At 38.8% G+C, this 18973-nt stretch overlaps 1 protein-coding gene across 1 annotated transcript; it reads left to right on the forward strand.

Annotated features, from left to right (window-relative positions):
• Nucleotides 1-1941: 1941 nt before the first annotated feature.
• On the forward strand, nt 1942-17241 carry LOC306756429 (sialoadhesin; the record flags this gene model as incomplete). Its single annotated transcript, XM_079241157.1, has 25 exons — nt 1942-1990; nt 2667-2765; nt 2931-3042; nt 3161-3306; nt 3391-3511; nt 3593-3729; nt 5605-5727; nt 6244-6390; nt 6974-7079; nt 7361-7524; nt 7688-7837; nt 8036-8167; nt 9011-9092; nt 9230-9278; nt 9427-9513; nt 9610-9743; nt 14406-14428; nt 14520-14744; nt 14830-15054; nt 15448-15726; nt 15865-16155; nt 16242-16320; nt 16583-16613; nt 16856-16996; nt 17103-17241. 25 exons carry the CDS (start codon nt 1942-1944, stop codon nt 17196-17198), a joined length of 3228 nt encoding a protein of 1075 aa, XP_079097283.1. The 3' UTR covers nt 17199-17241.
• Nucleotides 17242-18973: the final 1732 nt, after the last annotated feature.

The raw sequence follows: 18973 nt of genomic DNA on the forward strand, positions 1-18973 counted from the left end.
CTCTTCATTCATTTCGTCCGGCCTGTTTTCGATTAAGATTACATCAGGCTTTGACCTATTAGTGTGCCATGATCCTTTTGAAGTCATTCTGTGGTTACAGGTTAAGCTCAAATCCCACCAATCTTTATACTCAACATAATACAGACAGTATTTGGAAGGGGAAAAGCGGTATAAGTTTTTAAAACTTTTCAGCTTGGGACCAAAATCACTTTTTTCCCAGAGATCTGGGATCATTAAATCATATGAGAGTTCTAGTAATGTGGACACCCACTAGACGAGGGCCTGCGACCCATTTTGGATCCCAACCCATAATCCAACCTAGCAAGCTGTGAACTGGAATATATTGTTCATTTAACCTCATATCCTGAGGATACTGTGTATGTTCTGGAGGTAACTTTCCCAACCAAAGACTTTATGTGCCCTATTATGGGTGCCATTTAGAGTAGGACTCAGTGTTTCCATTGAACATAATGCAGACCTCTTTTAGGAGCCAAATGAGGAACATATTGAGTCTTATCTATTATCCCAACACTCCACTTATAAGTCATATAAATAGACCACTTGTACTCTTGTTTTTGACTAAGGACCAATGCAAACTCCGCTTGCAGATCCTTAAATCCAGCAGGAAATAAATATTGGGAGTGGCTGGACAGCCTTTATGTTGTCCCCCTCAATCATCCTCATTATCAGTCAGTTAATCAACAAAATGTCTGCATTCATTGCAAAGTATTGATCAAGAACATATCTAAAATCTTGAAGGAAATGCCACTTCTTTTCCCCTGCTTGGATGCTTCCGACTAAAGATGGACGCGAATGGTAAACTGTACATCATCATTACTTCTGGGTCAAAACTGGGATAAGTAGTCAATCAGCCAAGTCGTGACGCTAAACTGACATCTATTGGCCAAGTCGTGGCAGGGTAGGATGTTAAAGTCATTTAGACTCATCAGGTTAAGTGGACACAGTTGACTGAGAGGCCTCGAACCTCCCTACGTCTGGTTGCGGGTTGTTTTCAGTGCCAGTAATTCTCAATTAGAGCCATGGATGGGAGGATATGCTGACTCAGTATCTGCTTGACTTATGTGTGTTAATATATGCCAACAGACCTGGTTTCATTTCACGAATGACCATACATGCATGTCCGCTCATCCTGCACTTCTGAGTTTGAGCAAATATTGTAAAAGCAAAATAAGAACATGGTGATTATTACATTACATTTCTTCTCATTTGTTTGACTACAGATTCAAATCATGTGTTTTTCTTTTTATAAAAGATGCTGAATGTTTTTATTTATGTTAAGAAAAGAAATGCCAAATCTGACAAAGAATGTCTGTAGTATCAGCCCATAACAGCACCCATGCATGATTTCATAAAGACTTTCACTCTTGCCTTTTGATCACTTGGAGTTTTTTCTTGATTTTTCCATTTGTCATACTCCAGGTTAATGGCACTTGACCTGCACTGAGAATGTTACATCATTTAGTTAAAAGAAGCAACTGTGGAAGTGACTTGATCACAAGGATGTCACACTTTCACAGTCGCCAAAAATAGGAAACTGAAGGCATCAGGGCTTTGACCTGTGGTTTCAGAGGTTCGAAGGAGAGAGACAAGCCAAAGCAGGTACCCGTGCTTACTTTAAAAACTCCCCCCTTATCCTCCTCCTTTCACTCCTTCCACTACTCCTCCCATCCCACACCAGCCGATCTGAAACACCATGCAACTCTCGTCGTTATAGTGTGTTTACTTCTGTCACTACAAGGGTCACGCACATCCTTCATATCTGTCTCTGTTTCACTGGTTGAGGTGAATGCAGGCACTCTAAGAGGTGAGTGTTTCATGTTTAAACTGTTGGCTGCTTTTTGCTCAGATGAATGTTATGTTTAGCTCTCTGCCTGCTTTTTTTTCTCATGGGGTGACATTAAAGAGCTGGTGTCAGCGGAGATGTTGGCAGGTGCGTTAGTTCTGGGCACCATCCTCGCAGCTTTACCAGGTAAAAATCAAATACCAAAAAACCTCAGAAATCAATTGTATTTCTTTTTGCTTTTTTTTTTTTTTTGCTTTTTTTTTTTGTGTGTATACCAAATCAAAACTAGAAGTTTTGAACTTGAAGGGGCTGATGGAAAATGAGGTGGCTATATGTATAATGTTTGTGACACTATGGATAAGGAATAAATAGTTTTAAAATATCAAAGACTTTTAGGAGCTTTTGAATGCACAAAATGTTCTGTAGCCAGGTGCCCTTGCCTTTACGCTCAGGTTTATTTATAAGTATTGATTGCTTTTTGTGCAAGGTAGTCAGCCAGGCAGGATGACACTACAGCTGCACATTAAGGCTCACTGTCACTGCTTCACTTTTACATGTCACTGTCTGAACTGAGCTCAGAGATCCATGGTTGGATATGTTTTCATCAAAGACACAACGAAGGAACAAATTTGACAGATTGATTACATTTACACAGAATTTAGTTTCCAAATATGATTTCCTTTCAGTAACAAAACTGTATTTTTATGCTTTATGGATGCTACAGCCAGTGGATGATAAGCAGAGAATATAAACGGCCCTTTATAGAGGTCATAAGAACATATGTCACTAGATAATCATTTGAGTTTTGTATGTTTATGCTCTAAGATTTGTCAACACCAACACCTGTATGTGTGTTCTGCAGGTACTCAGAGCAGGTGGAGTGTGTCATTTTCTAGAAAAGGGATCTGTGTGTGGGCAGGAACGACAGTCACTCTGCCCTGCCGCTATGACTATCCATCAGGTAAGAAATACTTAGTTTTTGTTGTTCCTGTCCTCCGAATGATATAAAAATGAATCCTCTGAAGACATAAAATTTTTTTTCTTCTTCTCTTGTTTAATCTTAATAAGTACCTTATCTCTGTATGTATTTTGGTGAGACAAGTCTCTGTTTTTGTGAGCCTCATAGGTCACACCGTGAAGTGGGTCATGTGGTTTCGCGTGTCTGCTGAGGGTCGCAGGGAATTCGCCCACCACACTGACCCCAACCAGATCAGCCTGTCATACCGCGGACGCACACGGTGGGAGGAACTGCATGTGGTGGATGTTTTTTAATGAAACTTTGTTTTGTTTTTTGTTTTTTTTTTTAAAGTTTCCACACATTAAAAATAAACCCTTCCAATTTATTTCACACTTCAGCTACATCGGGGGAAGCTATTCCAGCTGTTCGGTCCAGATTCGGGCTGTGAAGCTGACTGATGCGGGCCAGTATCACTTCAGATTCGAGACAGACCAACCACTGGGGAGATGGACGTCTCCTGACACTGTTAAACTTGATGTGACAGGTAGGTTTCCAGAAACTACAAGTGCTGTGATAACAGCTGAAGAAGTCTGTACTGTAGAGAATGACATGTGTTTGTGTCTGTCAGACCTCCAGGTCCAGGTTCATCCAGCCAGGCCTGCCAACATGTATGGTTATGGAGAGACAGTGTATGTAGGCTGCCAGGCCAGAGGATGTGGCGCTCCAGGGAGGAGCCTTGCACTCTACAGGTAAACATGCTGTATGTTTGTCTAAACTGCTAGTACAGTGAAATGAGCAAAATACTCCATTATTTGATGCTGCACCCACAGGAATGGACTAAACCTTGGATCCTTTGAGAAATGGATGATTATTAACCGCTTTGACCAGCAGCATGCTGGAGTGTACACCTGCCGACCGATCCCGCCACAGAATGTACTCTCACCATCGCTCCCTCTAACTCTGGGATGTAAGTAAACATATGATAAGAAAGCTGAAATTCCCTTGGAAAAGTAAGCATATATCAACAATATTTCACCCCAGTTTATCATTTACATATGCACACATGTTTTACTGGAAAACTGGAAAATACCACCCATCCACCCAGTTTCTTAACGGTCTGTTTTAATTGAGGGTCGTGGGAAGCTGGAACCTGTCCCAGCAATCATTGGGCAAGTGACAGGGTACACCCTGGACAGGTCACCGGTCCATCACAGACTGAACATTTCATATTGGTTCAAACTGGAGCAACGTTTCAAGGGCTGGAACTTATTTTAACTGTAAACCTGCACATTTCCACATCTGTTATGTAATCCTGACCAAATCTGACTCACCTCAGCGTACCAGCTGAAGTCAGATCTACTGAGCGTAAAGGATATAATAAGTTATTCCTCTGCCTTGGAAATGTTTTATATATTTAACCATAAATATAAATGTAGACAAATTAGGGAAAACAGTTAATGTCTTCTGTCATTTTGACATTTATCAAATTCATCTCGCGGGCCAGACTGGACCCTCTGGCAGACCAGATTTGACCAGATTTGGCTAGCTGGCTTGCCAGTATGTTTGACACCCCTGATTTAAACCTTAATTCAGCATTTAGCACAATTATCTGGCAGCCAGAATAAAGATACAGCATTGATATATTTATAACTAAAACTTCACAAAGGGTCAGTTTGATCAAATAACCCCATTTTAAGTTTTTGTGGGACATTTCTGAAATTAAATAAAACTTATTTTCTGTCTTTATGAATCAACAACATTAGAAACATTAGAAAAAAGAGAAAATTAATGCAAGCTACTCACTAAAAAAACAAGTAAAGAATTGGGAATAAGGGATGTTAACAATTCTTTTACATAATTTCTTTACACTTTTAACAGTTTTAATTAACAAGGAGCAGACTCATCTAAAGAGCTGGCAGGCTGGCAGCTAAACCCCCTGCTAAAATAACCATGAACTTTAATGGAAAAGATGTGACTTAATGGTAGCCTACAGTATAGTTCTCCTACATCCCAGTGCGTGCCTCTGCATCAGTGGTACCCTCACACATATGCAAAGCATCCACATAGTGGACACTGTTTTACTGTCATGTTATTACAGACAGGCTTTTGCACCTTTTGTGGATCGCAGCCTGGATGGTCTTTCCTTGTTTTCAGCTGTAGAACCAGATGTGTGAAACGTGGGCTCGTCTGGCCACAGAAAAACATGTCCACTGTCTTTCTGTCCATCTAAAATAAGCTTGGCTCAGAGAACTTGGCAGCATTTCTTTGCATGGTTGATATATGGCTTCCTCTTCACACAATATAGTTTCAGGTTACATTTCTGGATGCAGCAGTACACTGAACAGGAAAAATTCTTTTCCAAAGTTTTCCAGAACCAATGCGCTTATACAGATCATGGTGGCATGAAGATTTCCAGAGGGCCCAAAGGTCACACATACATCTTACAGTGGTTTCCCATTTTTTGCTTTTACATGGTTTATTGATGATCATCCGATGGAGTTTGTCACACACACACACACACAAACAAGTCACCATGACCTAATCTTGCTGGGAAAAACTGAGCCGTTGGTGGCCTCTCCTTTTTTTTTTTTTTTTTTTTTTTTTTTTTTTTTTACCTTTCTAGGCTTTTCTCAGAACTTTTTTAAGTTTGTTTCTGGCATCAGTTTTTAAATTTCTTCATGTTTTCTAAATATGGTTAATTTGGTGTCGGAAGACAGGAAAATTTTAAATGGTTTTAGACTTTCCTAACATTTCTTGAAGTTTGTATAACCTTTTTTCTGAGGTCGTTTGATTGACCTGTAGTTATTTGTGTTTCATTTTTCTCTGTTGTTTTCTCCTGCAGACAGTCCTCGCTCCACCTCTATAACAGCTTTTCCTGTAGGAGAGGTGTCAGAGGGGGGGTCTGTCACTTTGACCTGCGGCAGTGATGCAGCTCCACCTGTGGAGAGCTATGCCTGGTTCAAAGGTACAGGAGAGCATGTTACCATGGCAACAAACAGTGTTAGAGTTGTTTATACCGATAATTAAGTGCCCACATTTACTGTCTCAATGATGTTATGCATTCTCTGAATCCATTCAAACGTTTCATATCTTACCCAACTTTGCTTGGTATGTGGCCCCATTGGAGGGTCTGCATTGTTTCTCTTTGCTCTGTTTCCATTAAACTGGCCTGCATAGTAGACAACATTGTCTTTATCCTCTGGATTTATTCTGCATTCTGTTCACAGAAACTGTAATGAAACTAAAAATAAACCTTTCTGATCTCTTCATTTGAAATCTTCTCAAAACTACTAGATTTGGAGAGATTTCAGATATTCACTTAGAAGTCATTTTAGTTGTGTCCTGTTGGTTGGTTTTAATGATCTGTAAGAAAAAAACGGAGCTTTTGGAAGTAATAAAGTCATAAAGATTTGTTGCATGTATTTGATTATTTTGGTATTCTAAGTACATATGTTTTGTAACCTTTTTTCTTTCTCCCCAGACATGGAGAGCGGCAGCATCCCAGACAGCTTTAGTCCTCAGCTCCACCTGTCCTTCCTGAGATACACAGACAAAGGAGAGTATTACTGTGTGGCACGCAACTCGCTGGGAACAGATCGCTCTAGATCACTTCTACTCAATGTCACGTGTAAGTTATTTAACACTACTGGTAGAAAATCTGACCCACATCAACTAAATGAACAGATGAGAATGAGAGCTGTGGTGTGAAGTCATTTCTTTTGAGCATTGAACCCGTCGCATGTGCTTGTTTCTGCATCTGATTATGGGTTCTGTTGTGCAGACCCGCCACTAGTTGTTACGTTACGTTACGTTACGTTACGTTACGTTACGTTACGTTACGTTAAACTCCAGCAATAAAGGGGAATAGTCTTCCACCTGGATGCAGGAAGTGACACAAGATTACAGTCAATATTTGGTATTTTTCTCACTTGGAGTTTCTCAAAATTAAAATTTGCAACATATTTTACAAGTAATTTCCGAAACCTCAGTGAAGAAATAATCCGATTACTTTGTCCTGATGTTTTGGTCATGATGTTTATGCTGTATCTGCGTTTCCTCTTTTGACATTTAGTCCAGTAAGTTGTATTTACAGTTGATTTAAGGAGTTCACAGAGAAAAATGTACACCATCTGCTGCGTGTGTGATGTGTTGAATATCATTTACATGATGTAGCAATGCTGCCCTTCTTTCTCTTGGTTGCACCTGTTTAGACTCACCAAAGAACACTCATGTGTTGGTGAGTCCTCAAAGGGACACCAGAGAAGGATCATATGTGAGTCTGAACTGCGTGAGCCACGCCAACCCTCCCCCCAGCAGGTACAACAACTAAAGATACAATCAGTCCCATAACACTTGAATATTGTTCCCCGCGTAGAAGTTGTTTTAGATAAACACCAGCTGAATTACAGAAATGGAACTATATGATTTTTGAATATTAATGAATGTCGTCTTATTTTATCATCATCATGCATCTGTCATCACATTAAAATGATGCATATCTGAAATGCTATCACTTGATTTTCCCCTGTGGCATGAGTCTTTTTCCTCAACCCCATTCACCATCATCATCATCATAAGCACCACAACTTCTCCTACAGGTATGTTTGGTACCGTATCCTAGACGACCAGGTGATGACTGCAGGTAATTTTCAGAACCTGACTTTCCTATCTGTTCGCGCTCATCATGCCGGTCAGTACTACTGCATCACATCAAACCGACTTGGATCTCAAACCTCGCCTGTTGCCACGCTCACTGTGCTCTGTAAGTAATTAAAATCAGTGAGTGTGTATTAGTGTGTGTGTGTGTGATATGTTCGAAAACAGACGTGAATAAAGTTTGTTTGTCTTTCATGCTTTTCAGTCAGAAAGTTTATGTCTTTGTAAAACAGTGATTTATCACAGTATTTTTATCTCCTTCCTCGCAGATCCTCCTAAGAACACTTCAGTTCTGGCTCGTCCCTCCACTGTGGTGGACGCTGGCCGACCTTTGACTCTGACCTGCAGCAGTCAGGCCTACCCAGCAGTGGACAACTTCACCTGGCACCGTTTAGCTCTGGATGGGGGTTCTGTACAATGTTAGCATAAACATTTGGTCCTACTTAGGGTTAACATTACAAAACCATCAGTAATTACAGTAACTCTGTCTCGCTAGTGATTATTTGCAATCAGTGAAACAATATCATGTTTACTGTTACACATCTATCTGTTCATCTTGTACTACAACATTAGAGTAAATCTCTCTTTTTATTTTCTTTTTGCTCTCTGCCATGCAGCGTGGAGCACCAAGTCTGGTCCTGTTTTCACTTTCTCTGAAGTTGGCCCAGGTGAGAGTGGTCAGTATTACTGTGAGGCCAGGAATCGAATTGGAGCCCACAGCTCCCCGGTCCTCACCGTTAGAGTTAGAGGTACTGATGAATTTGTGCATGCTCTCATGTTTATCCATCTGTAATTTCCACTAGCAAGTCTGTTGTTTTTCTTGACCTCTTGACTTTCTAACATCACTAAGCAGTTGTCAACTTGAGATCTCTCAGCAGCTGCTGAATGGTCATGAATTTTTTCAGTGTTGGTCATCTTCTAACTTTTGACACATTCACACTCACTCTAAAGGCCTAAAGTGCTTCGTCTCTGCTGTTTTGCCTGGCACCACCCTCTGCTTCTCTCTTTGTCTGCCTCTGTCAGTATTAATGGGGCATTCTTGGAGATGAGGTGTCACTGATAACCACAGTGAAACACACCTGCCTTATATTTGCAGATATGTTTCAGATTAGGTCAGACACTTTATAAAAAAAAAATGGCTTTGAGTATTTAGCTGTGATTATGCCAGAGGAAAGTTTCAGATATGGTCTCTGTGTGTTTGAGATGATGAGGGATGAAACCTCCCTGTCACTATCACAGTGGTGCGGCCTCTGTTTTTCATTGTCTCATGATTTCTGACTGCTTCTCTATGAGTCACGGTGAGTCATGTAAAGCACTCTAACTATAAGAGGAGAGGAGGAGGTGATGAGGTGCTGTGGAAAACTGCTATTTGAGTTGAGACAGATGAAGAAGTGGAGATTTGGAAATCCGTACTGGAAACACAAGACTCAGGTCTAGACAGCTGCTGTTGATGCGCTGCTCTTTAGCTCTGCAGCCACTTTCTCTTCTGTTTCTATTTTTATGTCTGCTGTTCATTTTTCCTTTGCTGCACTTCTGTTTTTACTCTTGTTAGTGCTCATGCTGATTACCCTTATAATTCCTTCTGCTGTCAGGTCGCCTAAAGGTTATCGCCTTGGCATCAGCAGTGGGCGTGTCTGCTGGACTCATCACGCTCACAGTGGCCATAATGATCAGGTGACCAGAAATACTGCTGTCACTGCAGCTGATACCATCCTGTACCCCATGTCAGAATGTTTTATACAATTAATTCTTCTTCTTTTCATTTATTTTGAGGGCATTACACTTTTATTCATGTCTGTTTGATTTTACAGTAAGAACATGCACAGAGTAGACACAGAGTCTGTAGAGGATGCTAACAAGGTACAGCTTTTTCTGTGGTTATTTTTTTATCCTATTTGGAATTACTCAGAAACACAGTTTTTCCTGAGTTGATGGGATTTTAACTTTCTGTTTTGTTCTGTGTGTGTTTGTGTGTGTGTGTATGTGTGTATGTGTGTGTGACCCCTAGCGTCCATCACTGACAGCTGACACCATGTTCCATGAGTCAGCCGAGCAAACTCTCCCAGCTAGAAAGGGCAAGATGTCCGACATACCAGTAAGGCACTTGTTATGTCCTCTGTGGATTATTTTAAAAGGAAAACAATGACAAAATAAAATTTTGAGTAACGTATATGTCTGTGTGTGAGCACAGGAGGAGCCAGAGGATTTGAGTGACAGCTCTCATCCTGCCATTGTTCCTTTGATCGATGCGCCACCAATCACAGAAGCAGGAAAACGCAACCTTGCCTCCAACTACATAACAGTCCACTACTCCAGACTGTCCAGGTACATACATGTCATTTTTTGTCACTCTTCATTTTCTCTCTGCAATATTTCTTCTGAGATGATTACAACTCTGTGGATGTGCTGATTTCTAACATCATCATGTATATGAGAAGTTGATAGAAGATACTTTTATGGTTTTTGGAGTATCCAGTTGTTATGATTTCATTAGACGTTAGTTTATATGCTTTTTGTCTATTGTTGGTCCAGCATGGATCAGGTGCAGGTGCACAATCTGCCAGTGGGTGGTGAGAAAAAACCAAAGGATTCTTCAAAAGTTGTTTACACTCTACTGCCCCAACCGCGGCGTTAAGCAGGAGAAACAACCTCATCGGGTATGACGCATTATGTTTCTCATGCAAAAACCCAAAAGCATCAGTTTTCTTTTTTTTTTTTTTACATGTTTGATTGTATTGTTTCTTATTTAAAATGGCTCCATTTCAGTTTAAGTGCTGATTTGTGTTGTGTTCCTAATGCAACCCTAGCATTTTCTTTAAATGTTGTATATCATTCTGCTCTATTGAGACACTTTTTTTTTAATGTTATGTAATAAATGTTTCTATTATTGGTATTGTGCCACTTGTAATGTCTCTGTCCCATTGTTTTTGTTGGCAGAACGTCACAGGAGCATACTGATCTGAACAAGTTACGTTGCTTCCATCTCCCTGTGGTGTAAAAAAAAATCTATCTATGTGCATCTTGACAAAATTTGCGCTCAGACAGATTCCCTCTAAAGGCAGCATGATGACCAGTCTTTGAATCCAGCTCATGAACTGTGTTGCATGTCTTCCCATTTTCTTTTGATGCCATATTGCCTGTTGACATACAGTGCTGGGGAAATTAAAGAGAAAATCATGAAAAACAAAACCCTGGAAAGCCACCTTGCTTGTACGTCTTTCCTCAGTACAAGCTGTGATACATCCGCTGTTGTATTTTTGTTCTTTCTTTACACTAATACAATATTCCTAGCCAAGCGAATGCAGATGATACAGCATTACTGTTTGCTATGTTCTCCTCTTCTTCCTCTGATGAAAGACAACGCTATTCGATTGTATGAAAACATATCTGTCTCCAATAACATGTTGTATTATATATATTAGTGGAGAAAAACTATTAAAAAAAAAACTTGACATGTTTAATAGATATACTGAGTTTGAAAAGAATGTCCACATTGCACTTATGGCTTATCCTGCAACACTGATTGATTAATGCAGCTTGGTTGACCTGAAACAAGCTCACATCTTGTAGTTTGTTACGATAAAGAAAAATAAAAACCATGCAAATGACTTCCACTGTTCTTTTGCTTTATTTTCTATACTACTGATTGTGAAATCTGGTTTGGATGTAATAAATTAATATTCTATTTATTATGAGTGTTTTCTCTTTTTAATTTATTGATTTATTGTTTATTATGAGTGTTTTCTCTATTTAATTTATTGATTCATTGTTTAACTTGACCTTCTGAACCTTTGACTTTTGCTACAGTCCACTGGTGATTTTCTACAATGACGCTGATCAGTGCAGATGTTACCACATGGATGGTGTGCTCATTTGTCTATTACACCACTGACATGACATTACGAAACATGTGGGACTAAAACATCACTGGATACATCTTAGTCATCGCAATTCTTGAGTTTTATGCCAATTTGGATAGTCCTTAAAAAGAAAAAGCAAAGGAAACTTTTTCACATTTAATTAATATCTGCTTCAATGCTTGCTTTAATTCACAACTCCACAAGTTTTGTTTTGTTTTTTTGCATTACTCCATAATCAACACCACCGTCAGTCACTGTTGCCTAAATGTCTAATGTTAGGGAAAGTAGGCTTTGATAAATATAATGCAAATAATGTTTAATTTTTGGTTGCGTAATGCACTTAAAAATATCCCCCATTAATGCAAACATATTACATTACAATCATCTAGTTGGATGTGAAAGACGGTTGGGGAGATCTGAAGAGATGCATTTGCTCCAGTTAATTGGGACTCATTTTGTCCACAAGTAATTGCATTGACATGACCTCTGACATTCATCGTAGATCTTCGATAAAAGGGCATTTACTGAGTTCAGTTTACTCTTTGAAAAGGTTCATTTTTTTGGCTCCTAGTATCATTTGTTTCTAATTTTGACCTCTGCCAAAGAAGTGGTGGAGGTCATGTTTTTTGTTGGCGTTTATCAGTCTGTATGTTTGTCTTTCTGTTTGTAAGCAGCTTTTCTATGTTTTAGGAGTGATCCGGTTCACCATCTGGATCGGGGAATTTTTCTGAAGGATTCTTGGTCATTGTGAGAAAAGTCCATTTTCAGCACATATGCATATATTTCCACAATAAATAGTCAGTGTGCTTGGCCAAAAAACACAGGAGAAGTTCCCAACAGGTTTTACTGGATATCAATGACAGATCTGGATCTCGACTTTTAAAGGACAAGAACCATTTAAAGACTTGAGATTTTTCTCGAGATGTCTGCTGAAAATAATATTTTGTAGCTTCGCCCTTCCTTCGTCATGGTTTTGGTTTGGGGTCCGTTCATGTTTAGTTCTGGTTTCCTGTTTTATTTTGTAGTAAATCTGCTTCGTGTTTTCTGTTTAGCTTCAGTTTCCTGTTTGTTAATTCGCCTGGTTTCAGTCATTCCACCTCTGTCTGGTTAGTGTTATTTGTATTGGTCCCTCAAGTTATTTTTGCCATTTTTTGAAAACAAACAAGTAGCCCAGAAAAACACTGTTCCAGAAAAAATGAAATGTAAAACTACTCAGTTTAATTTACCCCAAAATCCATCAGAATATTTGCTCATTATCACATAATTTCTTCTCTTTGGTTTTAGAGACAAAGAGTTATGAAATGACTAAACCAATACTGGCACACAGAGTAGTGAGAGACAGGCTCATAGATGTTTATTATGTTCAGGATAAAGTTAACACAGCTAATGGCTAACTGCACCAGTGTAGCATCAGTAACCTTAGCTGAGATGCTGGTTGATGTGTTGGGACATTGGTAATTGTAAAAGCAGCATCACAGAGGGTTTAGAAGTGGGTTTACTCAATCTTGACTGAAAAAGAAGTGCATATACTCTATGTACCCAAGTATACCATGGACTACACCACTGTTTATACTCCTTGTTTTCAGCTGTTATTTGCCAGTCCGTCATGTCACATCCTGTCTTGTTCTGGTTTCCTGTACTGTGGTTCATATTAAACATTTCTTCCTGCACCTGCCTGTGCCTGCAAGTGGGTCCTCATCACCACCCCACCGTGACATCCTCAAATAACTTACCTCTGGAATTGTGAACTTGGCTGTAAATGAAATGTTATATAAATTTGTCTTAGCTGTTGTTTGATATGATGAAAAATGAGTCCATTTCAGACAAGGATACATCGGAGTAAAACCACACAGTAATGACATTCTGTTTAAAAGCAGAGCTTGGAAATCAAGCAGCTGGCTGTTTCTGTTGTATGCTGCTGTAACCCCACCCAGTGGACAAATAGAAAGTAGGTCAGCATATGAAACTCAAAAACAGCATATTTATAATGAGATGACTATCCCCTGCAACCACAAAGTCAAGGTTTAATGTTTCTGACTCATAAAGTGAAATTCGTTTACATGTGTTATTATCAGTATAGATATTATTGGTAAAGAATGAATGAAGACTGCTCATGCCACAAATAAAATGGTCCCTTAAAGGAAAGCAAAAGCGTTCAGGTGAAATATGTTTACTGATGCAGCTTTAGCTGTAAAACCTCTATTACACACAAAGAAAAATCATACAGTCTGTCAACATTATCACTGCAAAGATCATGTCTAATAAAGTGAATCAGAGGTAAATTAGAGAGGTTTCGATACAGACAATTCAGGAGATGTCTCCAATATGGCCATTCTGGGACAGTTTGGCACTATAATGTTGATGTTTGGAGATAAAAGATTTGTTTTCAAATATGAGAAGTAAAATGCATCATCAGGTTATGACTGAGATCATAAACTGAACCAAATGTATTATTCTGAGATTTTGCTTGATAAAAATGTCTTTTAACTTTCTTGACTGTCTGATGTGTTTAGGACATTAGATGTCAAAACTGTTCAGTTGCTTCAAATCAAACTCAGTGAGCCACATGAAGATGTCAGACAGTGCCACTGTGGGATTTGCATATGAATAAACGGAACACGCGTGACCTGAGAATGCTTCCGTTCTACGTGGCGTGGCCACAGCTGTACGCTGTATGACGATGTATACAGGACATTCTGTACAATGTCTCAATCTTGTGATGTGCAATCACTGTCTCAATCTTGTTTCTCCACATCCTATCTTAAGTGCCAGATGTATTTTATGATTAAACTGTTGTAACCTAATGCAACCAATGTTCTAAATGTGTGATAATATGACAGGAAATGACAAGGAAGGAGCAATCTTTCACTTCTGCTTTTTATGGATGAAAACTCACTACAAGTAATTTGACTTTACTTAACTTTCTCTGTCATGCACTTATTTCCATTTTGACATGATCCTACATTGCCTGTAGTGTCAAGAAACTGTAGTCTCACACCATGGAAAGGTGGATTCTGATCATCATGGTGATCATTCCAGGTAAAAACAAAACACTTTTCTTTATGTAATATTGAATAAGATCGTAGTGACCGAGTGTTGACTTCATTAGTTTGATTTTCTTCTATAGGTATCTGGAGTGGAGATTGGAAGGTGACCCTTAGAAACCAATGTGCTCTGCGAGGGACATCAGTTGTTCTACAGTGCATGTATGACTATCCCGTTGTAAACATTATTACTTCAGTCACATGGTCTAAAGCTCTACAAGTATCTGGCCGCTGGAAAAACGTTCCCCTCTCTGAGCTCTCTTCAGTTCCAGGTCATTATAGATACATTGGCAACAAACGGGGTGACTGCAAACTGGAGGTCAACAATGTCCAATTCTCGGATGAAGGAGCATATTTTTTCACTTTTGCATCAATTTTCAGAACATGGGAAAGTGAAAGCTCTGCTTATTTGTCTGTGAGAGGTAATCACACAAGACCAGAAAAAAACATTTCTAGTGAATGAAGATGGCTGCAGTGAGGATTAATGTGTTTCTGTCTCCGTATCAGAGCTGACCGCCGTTGTGGAACCAAACGTTGTGACAGAGGGAGACAATGTCACGCTGACCTGTAAATTAGGTTGCTCTGAGCGTGTCAGTATTGCCTGGTTCAGAGATGGACGACGCCTTGCCAGTTCAGTTTTCCAGGCCAGGAGGCAGGATGCTGGGAAGTACTACTGTGCTGTGTCTGGACAAGATGGGGTGAGATCTGCCTCTGTGGTCCTCAGCGTTCACTGTGAGTATGCCTTTAAAGCTTCATTTAATGCCCTGTTTTACTTCAGATTCAGTTTTTTACAGACAAGTCATCAGTCTCGTATTGTTATAGTGATGCAGCTTTTCTTAGTCTCTGATATTTGCACCCAAATGTGAGGACTCCCTTCATTGGCACGACTTTCTTTATGATTTATTCATTAGTTTATTTGCTTATCATTTTGTTTGACATGACCAGACCTCTGTAAAGAAAAAAAAAAAAGTTAAGGGATGGATTAAACATCCACAATGAAAATATGTTAAACATCTTTCAAACAACAAAAAAAGAGAGTTAAGAGTCACTGTGGATATTTGGTGATATGTTTGTGTGTTAGTGTGTGTTCATTATTTATTTCAAAAATCCTTTTTTTTCAAACAGATGCTCCAAAGAAGGTAAATCTGATAGTGAGCCCCTCAGAGGACATCATCATGGGAGACACGGCTACGTTCACCTGCAGCAGTGAAGCCAGCCCTCTTGTAGCACAAAGTGGATACAGTCTTTATAGGGATGGAGAATTTATCGGTTTGGGGTCAAAGTTCGTCATCTCTGACATTCAGCCCAGTCAGAGCGGGCGATACCACTGCCAGGCCTCAAACGGCATCAGCTGGAGAGACAATGTCATCTTTCTCTCAAAGAAGATTAACGTTGATGTCCAGCGTGAGTAGGAAACAAAGCCTGTTTTTTAATCGCAGGTTTCAAATAGATTCTTACTGCTGATTGTTTATTACATAAAGAGCATTTTGGGGAATTCATTTCAGAATTTGTTAACACAGATAATGTTTGGACTTTTTTCAGACCGTCCCATGAACATTACCATTTCAGTTGATCCACAGTACATTGTGGAGGGCAGTAGTGTAAACCTGACCTGCAGCAGTGCAGCAAACCCTGCAGCAGATAACTACGCTTGGTACAAGAGGACAGACTCTTCTGGCTCCAGCTCAGTGGTCCAGGTGGGCTCAGGACAGGTTCTGTCTCTTCCCTCTATGAGGGCGTCCGACACGGGTTTCTACCTCTGCCGTGTCAGGAACCGTTTGGGAGAAAACAACTCAACTGAGATGATGCTAGACATGGCAGACAAGCAGATTGGTTTGTGACTCGTAGTTATTTATAGTTTTTTCAGAAAAGGGGGATTAAATGACTACTCTCTTAAATGATGGTGTTTTTCTCTTCAGGAATTCAGCCCGTCCCAGTCTTAGTTGGAATCGGAGTCTCTCTGTTATTGGTGTTAATGGTGGCATTGCTTCTGTTCTGGTGAGTCAGTGAAAATTGGTACCATTTAACTTGACTGAATGAATTTTGGTCACTTCACCATCACAATTTCCACATCATGAGTAATTTACATGTCTCAGAATCTCTTTTTTCCCCCCTTTTGATGCATTTTAGTAAAGATTTTTCTCCTTTTTTGGGAAAATTTCAACTCACTCACAGCATGCAATGTGTGTCAGGTTTATTTCCATTTTTGTTAACTTAGGTTTTTCTTTCTTTATTTACTTTTTGGGGGATTTTTTATCAGGAAGAACAAGCAAACCAGTCCACACCAAAAAGTAAGTACATCTATTCTAACATAATTTGACAATTAAACTGTAAAGGTTAGCTCTCAGTAAGATGTTTTTGGAGGTTAATGGGAGGATTTTTATTTAAAAGTTTTGCTTTGGTTTTCTGTGGAGGTCTGCTATCTGTGTGGGTTTTTGGTTGGTTTTTTTTTTTTTTTCTTTTGTACTTAAAACAAACATGGTATTTTTGTAATAATTTAACAACTCACAAGTACTTTTGTTTTACTTTCCAGCTTACTGACCTAAAGGTCACTGGAAGAGGAACAGGTTTTGAAGACCCATCTGACGCTGTTTACGCCAATATTGACAAGTTTGCCCGCTCTCCACCACCCGTCTCTGCAACTCCTGCGTCTTCACAGTACTCACGTCAGGATGTAAGTATCGTGCATCAAAAAGACTGTTCAAGTTCATGTCCTTACTCACAACTAAAAGTTACATAGAACTGTAAAATTGATCATTTCCCCTTTTTCTTTAACTCAGGACTTGGTTACCTACTCCACAGTAACCATCAAACCCCAAAACCTGAGTCCTAAACATCACATAAACAACAGCAGATTGTCAAACAACTCCTGGTAGGTTCACATTCAAGTTCAATGTGTAGTTTTAGGTTATTATCCACAGTGTAATATAACCAAGATTATGAAAAACAAATTAAATATTGTTTATTATAAGAGGATTATTAAGACAATTATTTCTGATAAAAGCCAGAGGTTTAACCGACCAACAGCTTCCCATTTTATGCCAAATTAGTTTTGAGACGGAGAAAAATAATAATTCCAGGTTTTCCATGAAACCCTCAGTTTCATAATGTTGTTTGTCATGTCATGTTTCAAATCAGCCTTAAACTCTGATATTTAAGGCTGAACCTTGCATGGTTTGGTAGCCGACAGTAAAGAGCATCAATTCTCAATGTTACTTTCAACATGTTATCAGTGTTATTGCAGAGACATTGTTGTTAATGCAGGATCACAGCTATGTTAGTTTGATTAATGCAGATTTTACAACTAATTTTGTTCTTCAGGTTTAACATAGAAGAGGACAGCAGCTCTGTGATCTACACCACCGTAGCTAAACCCAGCTGATGTTCTCCGTTTTGTCCTGTGGTGTCATCTTCTAAAGCTGTTAAAGGTTTTAAAGCATCAGACATTAAATTATTGAGTTGCATTTTGTATTTCTATTTATAAGGTTTTAAAATGTGTGTTTTTTCTATAAAAATAACTATTAGATCTTCTACAGAAACCCTGTGATATTATTTGACTCGACGTTTTAACATTTATTTATGTTGTGTCAGAAATATTATGTACTTGTTTGGTATGTCAACTGTAAATATTTTAAGCTTTAAATTAAATATTTTGCACATTTTTTAAAATTATGTTTTATTTTTATACAACATTCAATGCAACAGCTTCCATCTTACAATACGCATTTCTCATGTACATATAATCACTATAAAACATACATCAATCAAACTGCTGGTGGGTTGGAAGGGACATAATCTCTTGAAGACATTTTACATTCTGTTTTGTCAAGAGTTATGCATCAATTCCAGAAGAACATTAATATTCATTTGGTTAAAGTTTCATCCACATTCATCCTTTATTTAGACACAGTGCACACATTCAGGGATGACTAGATTTTTGTCTTTTTTTTCCATTCTGCATCATTTGTTTGCTTTGCTTGGTTTATTAACAATATAAAATCCCTTCTAATTTGAAATATAGTTTTGTAAAAAACATATAAAAGGTACAGCAGCATCTCTGTGTTTGGTTAGTAAACAACAATCCAAAACTTAATATTATATGGCGATATTTAGTTTTGTTTTGTGTGACACTTCCTGTTATATTTCATTGCAGGGGGGCAGGTGTTGTACATTCAGTATCAACATACCTATTTATGTCAGTCTATGTGAGGAGGAACATTTCCTGTTTTAAATCTAGAGTCACAGAAACAGGAGAGTGTGTATTTAATGAGAACATGATTATTATTGCACTCGTGGCTTGGTAGGTCTGTGGATCTTTCAGACACATAGCCAGTGGTGTAGTCCAGGGTATATACAGGGTATACCCACTTTATTTTCAGTCAGAATTGAGTATACCCACCTCTAAACCCCCCCTGTGATGCTGCTTTTACAATTATAAACATCCCTACACATGAACCTACATTTCCCAGCAGCTCAGATAAGGTTACCGGTGTGCTACACTGGTGCAGTTAGCCTTTAGCCTGAACATAGACATAATACATCTTTTTTTATATACAAATATATATATATATATATATATATATATATATATATATATATATATATATATATATATATATATATATATATATATATACTGCGATGGACTGGC

The sequence above is a fragment of the Telmatherina bonti genome (assembly GCF_933228915.1).
Source record: "Telmatherina bonti genome assembly, chromosome: 5".
In the NCBI taxonomy this organism is placed as follows: Eukaryota; Metazoa; Chordata; class Actinopteri; order Atheriniformes; family Telmatherinidae; genus Telmatherina; species Telmatherina bonti.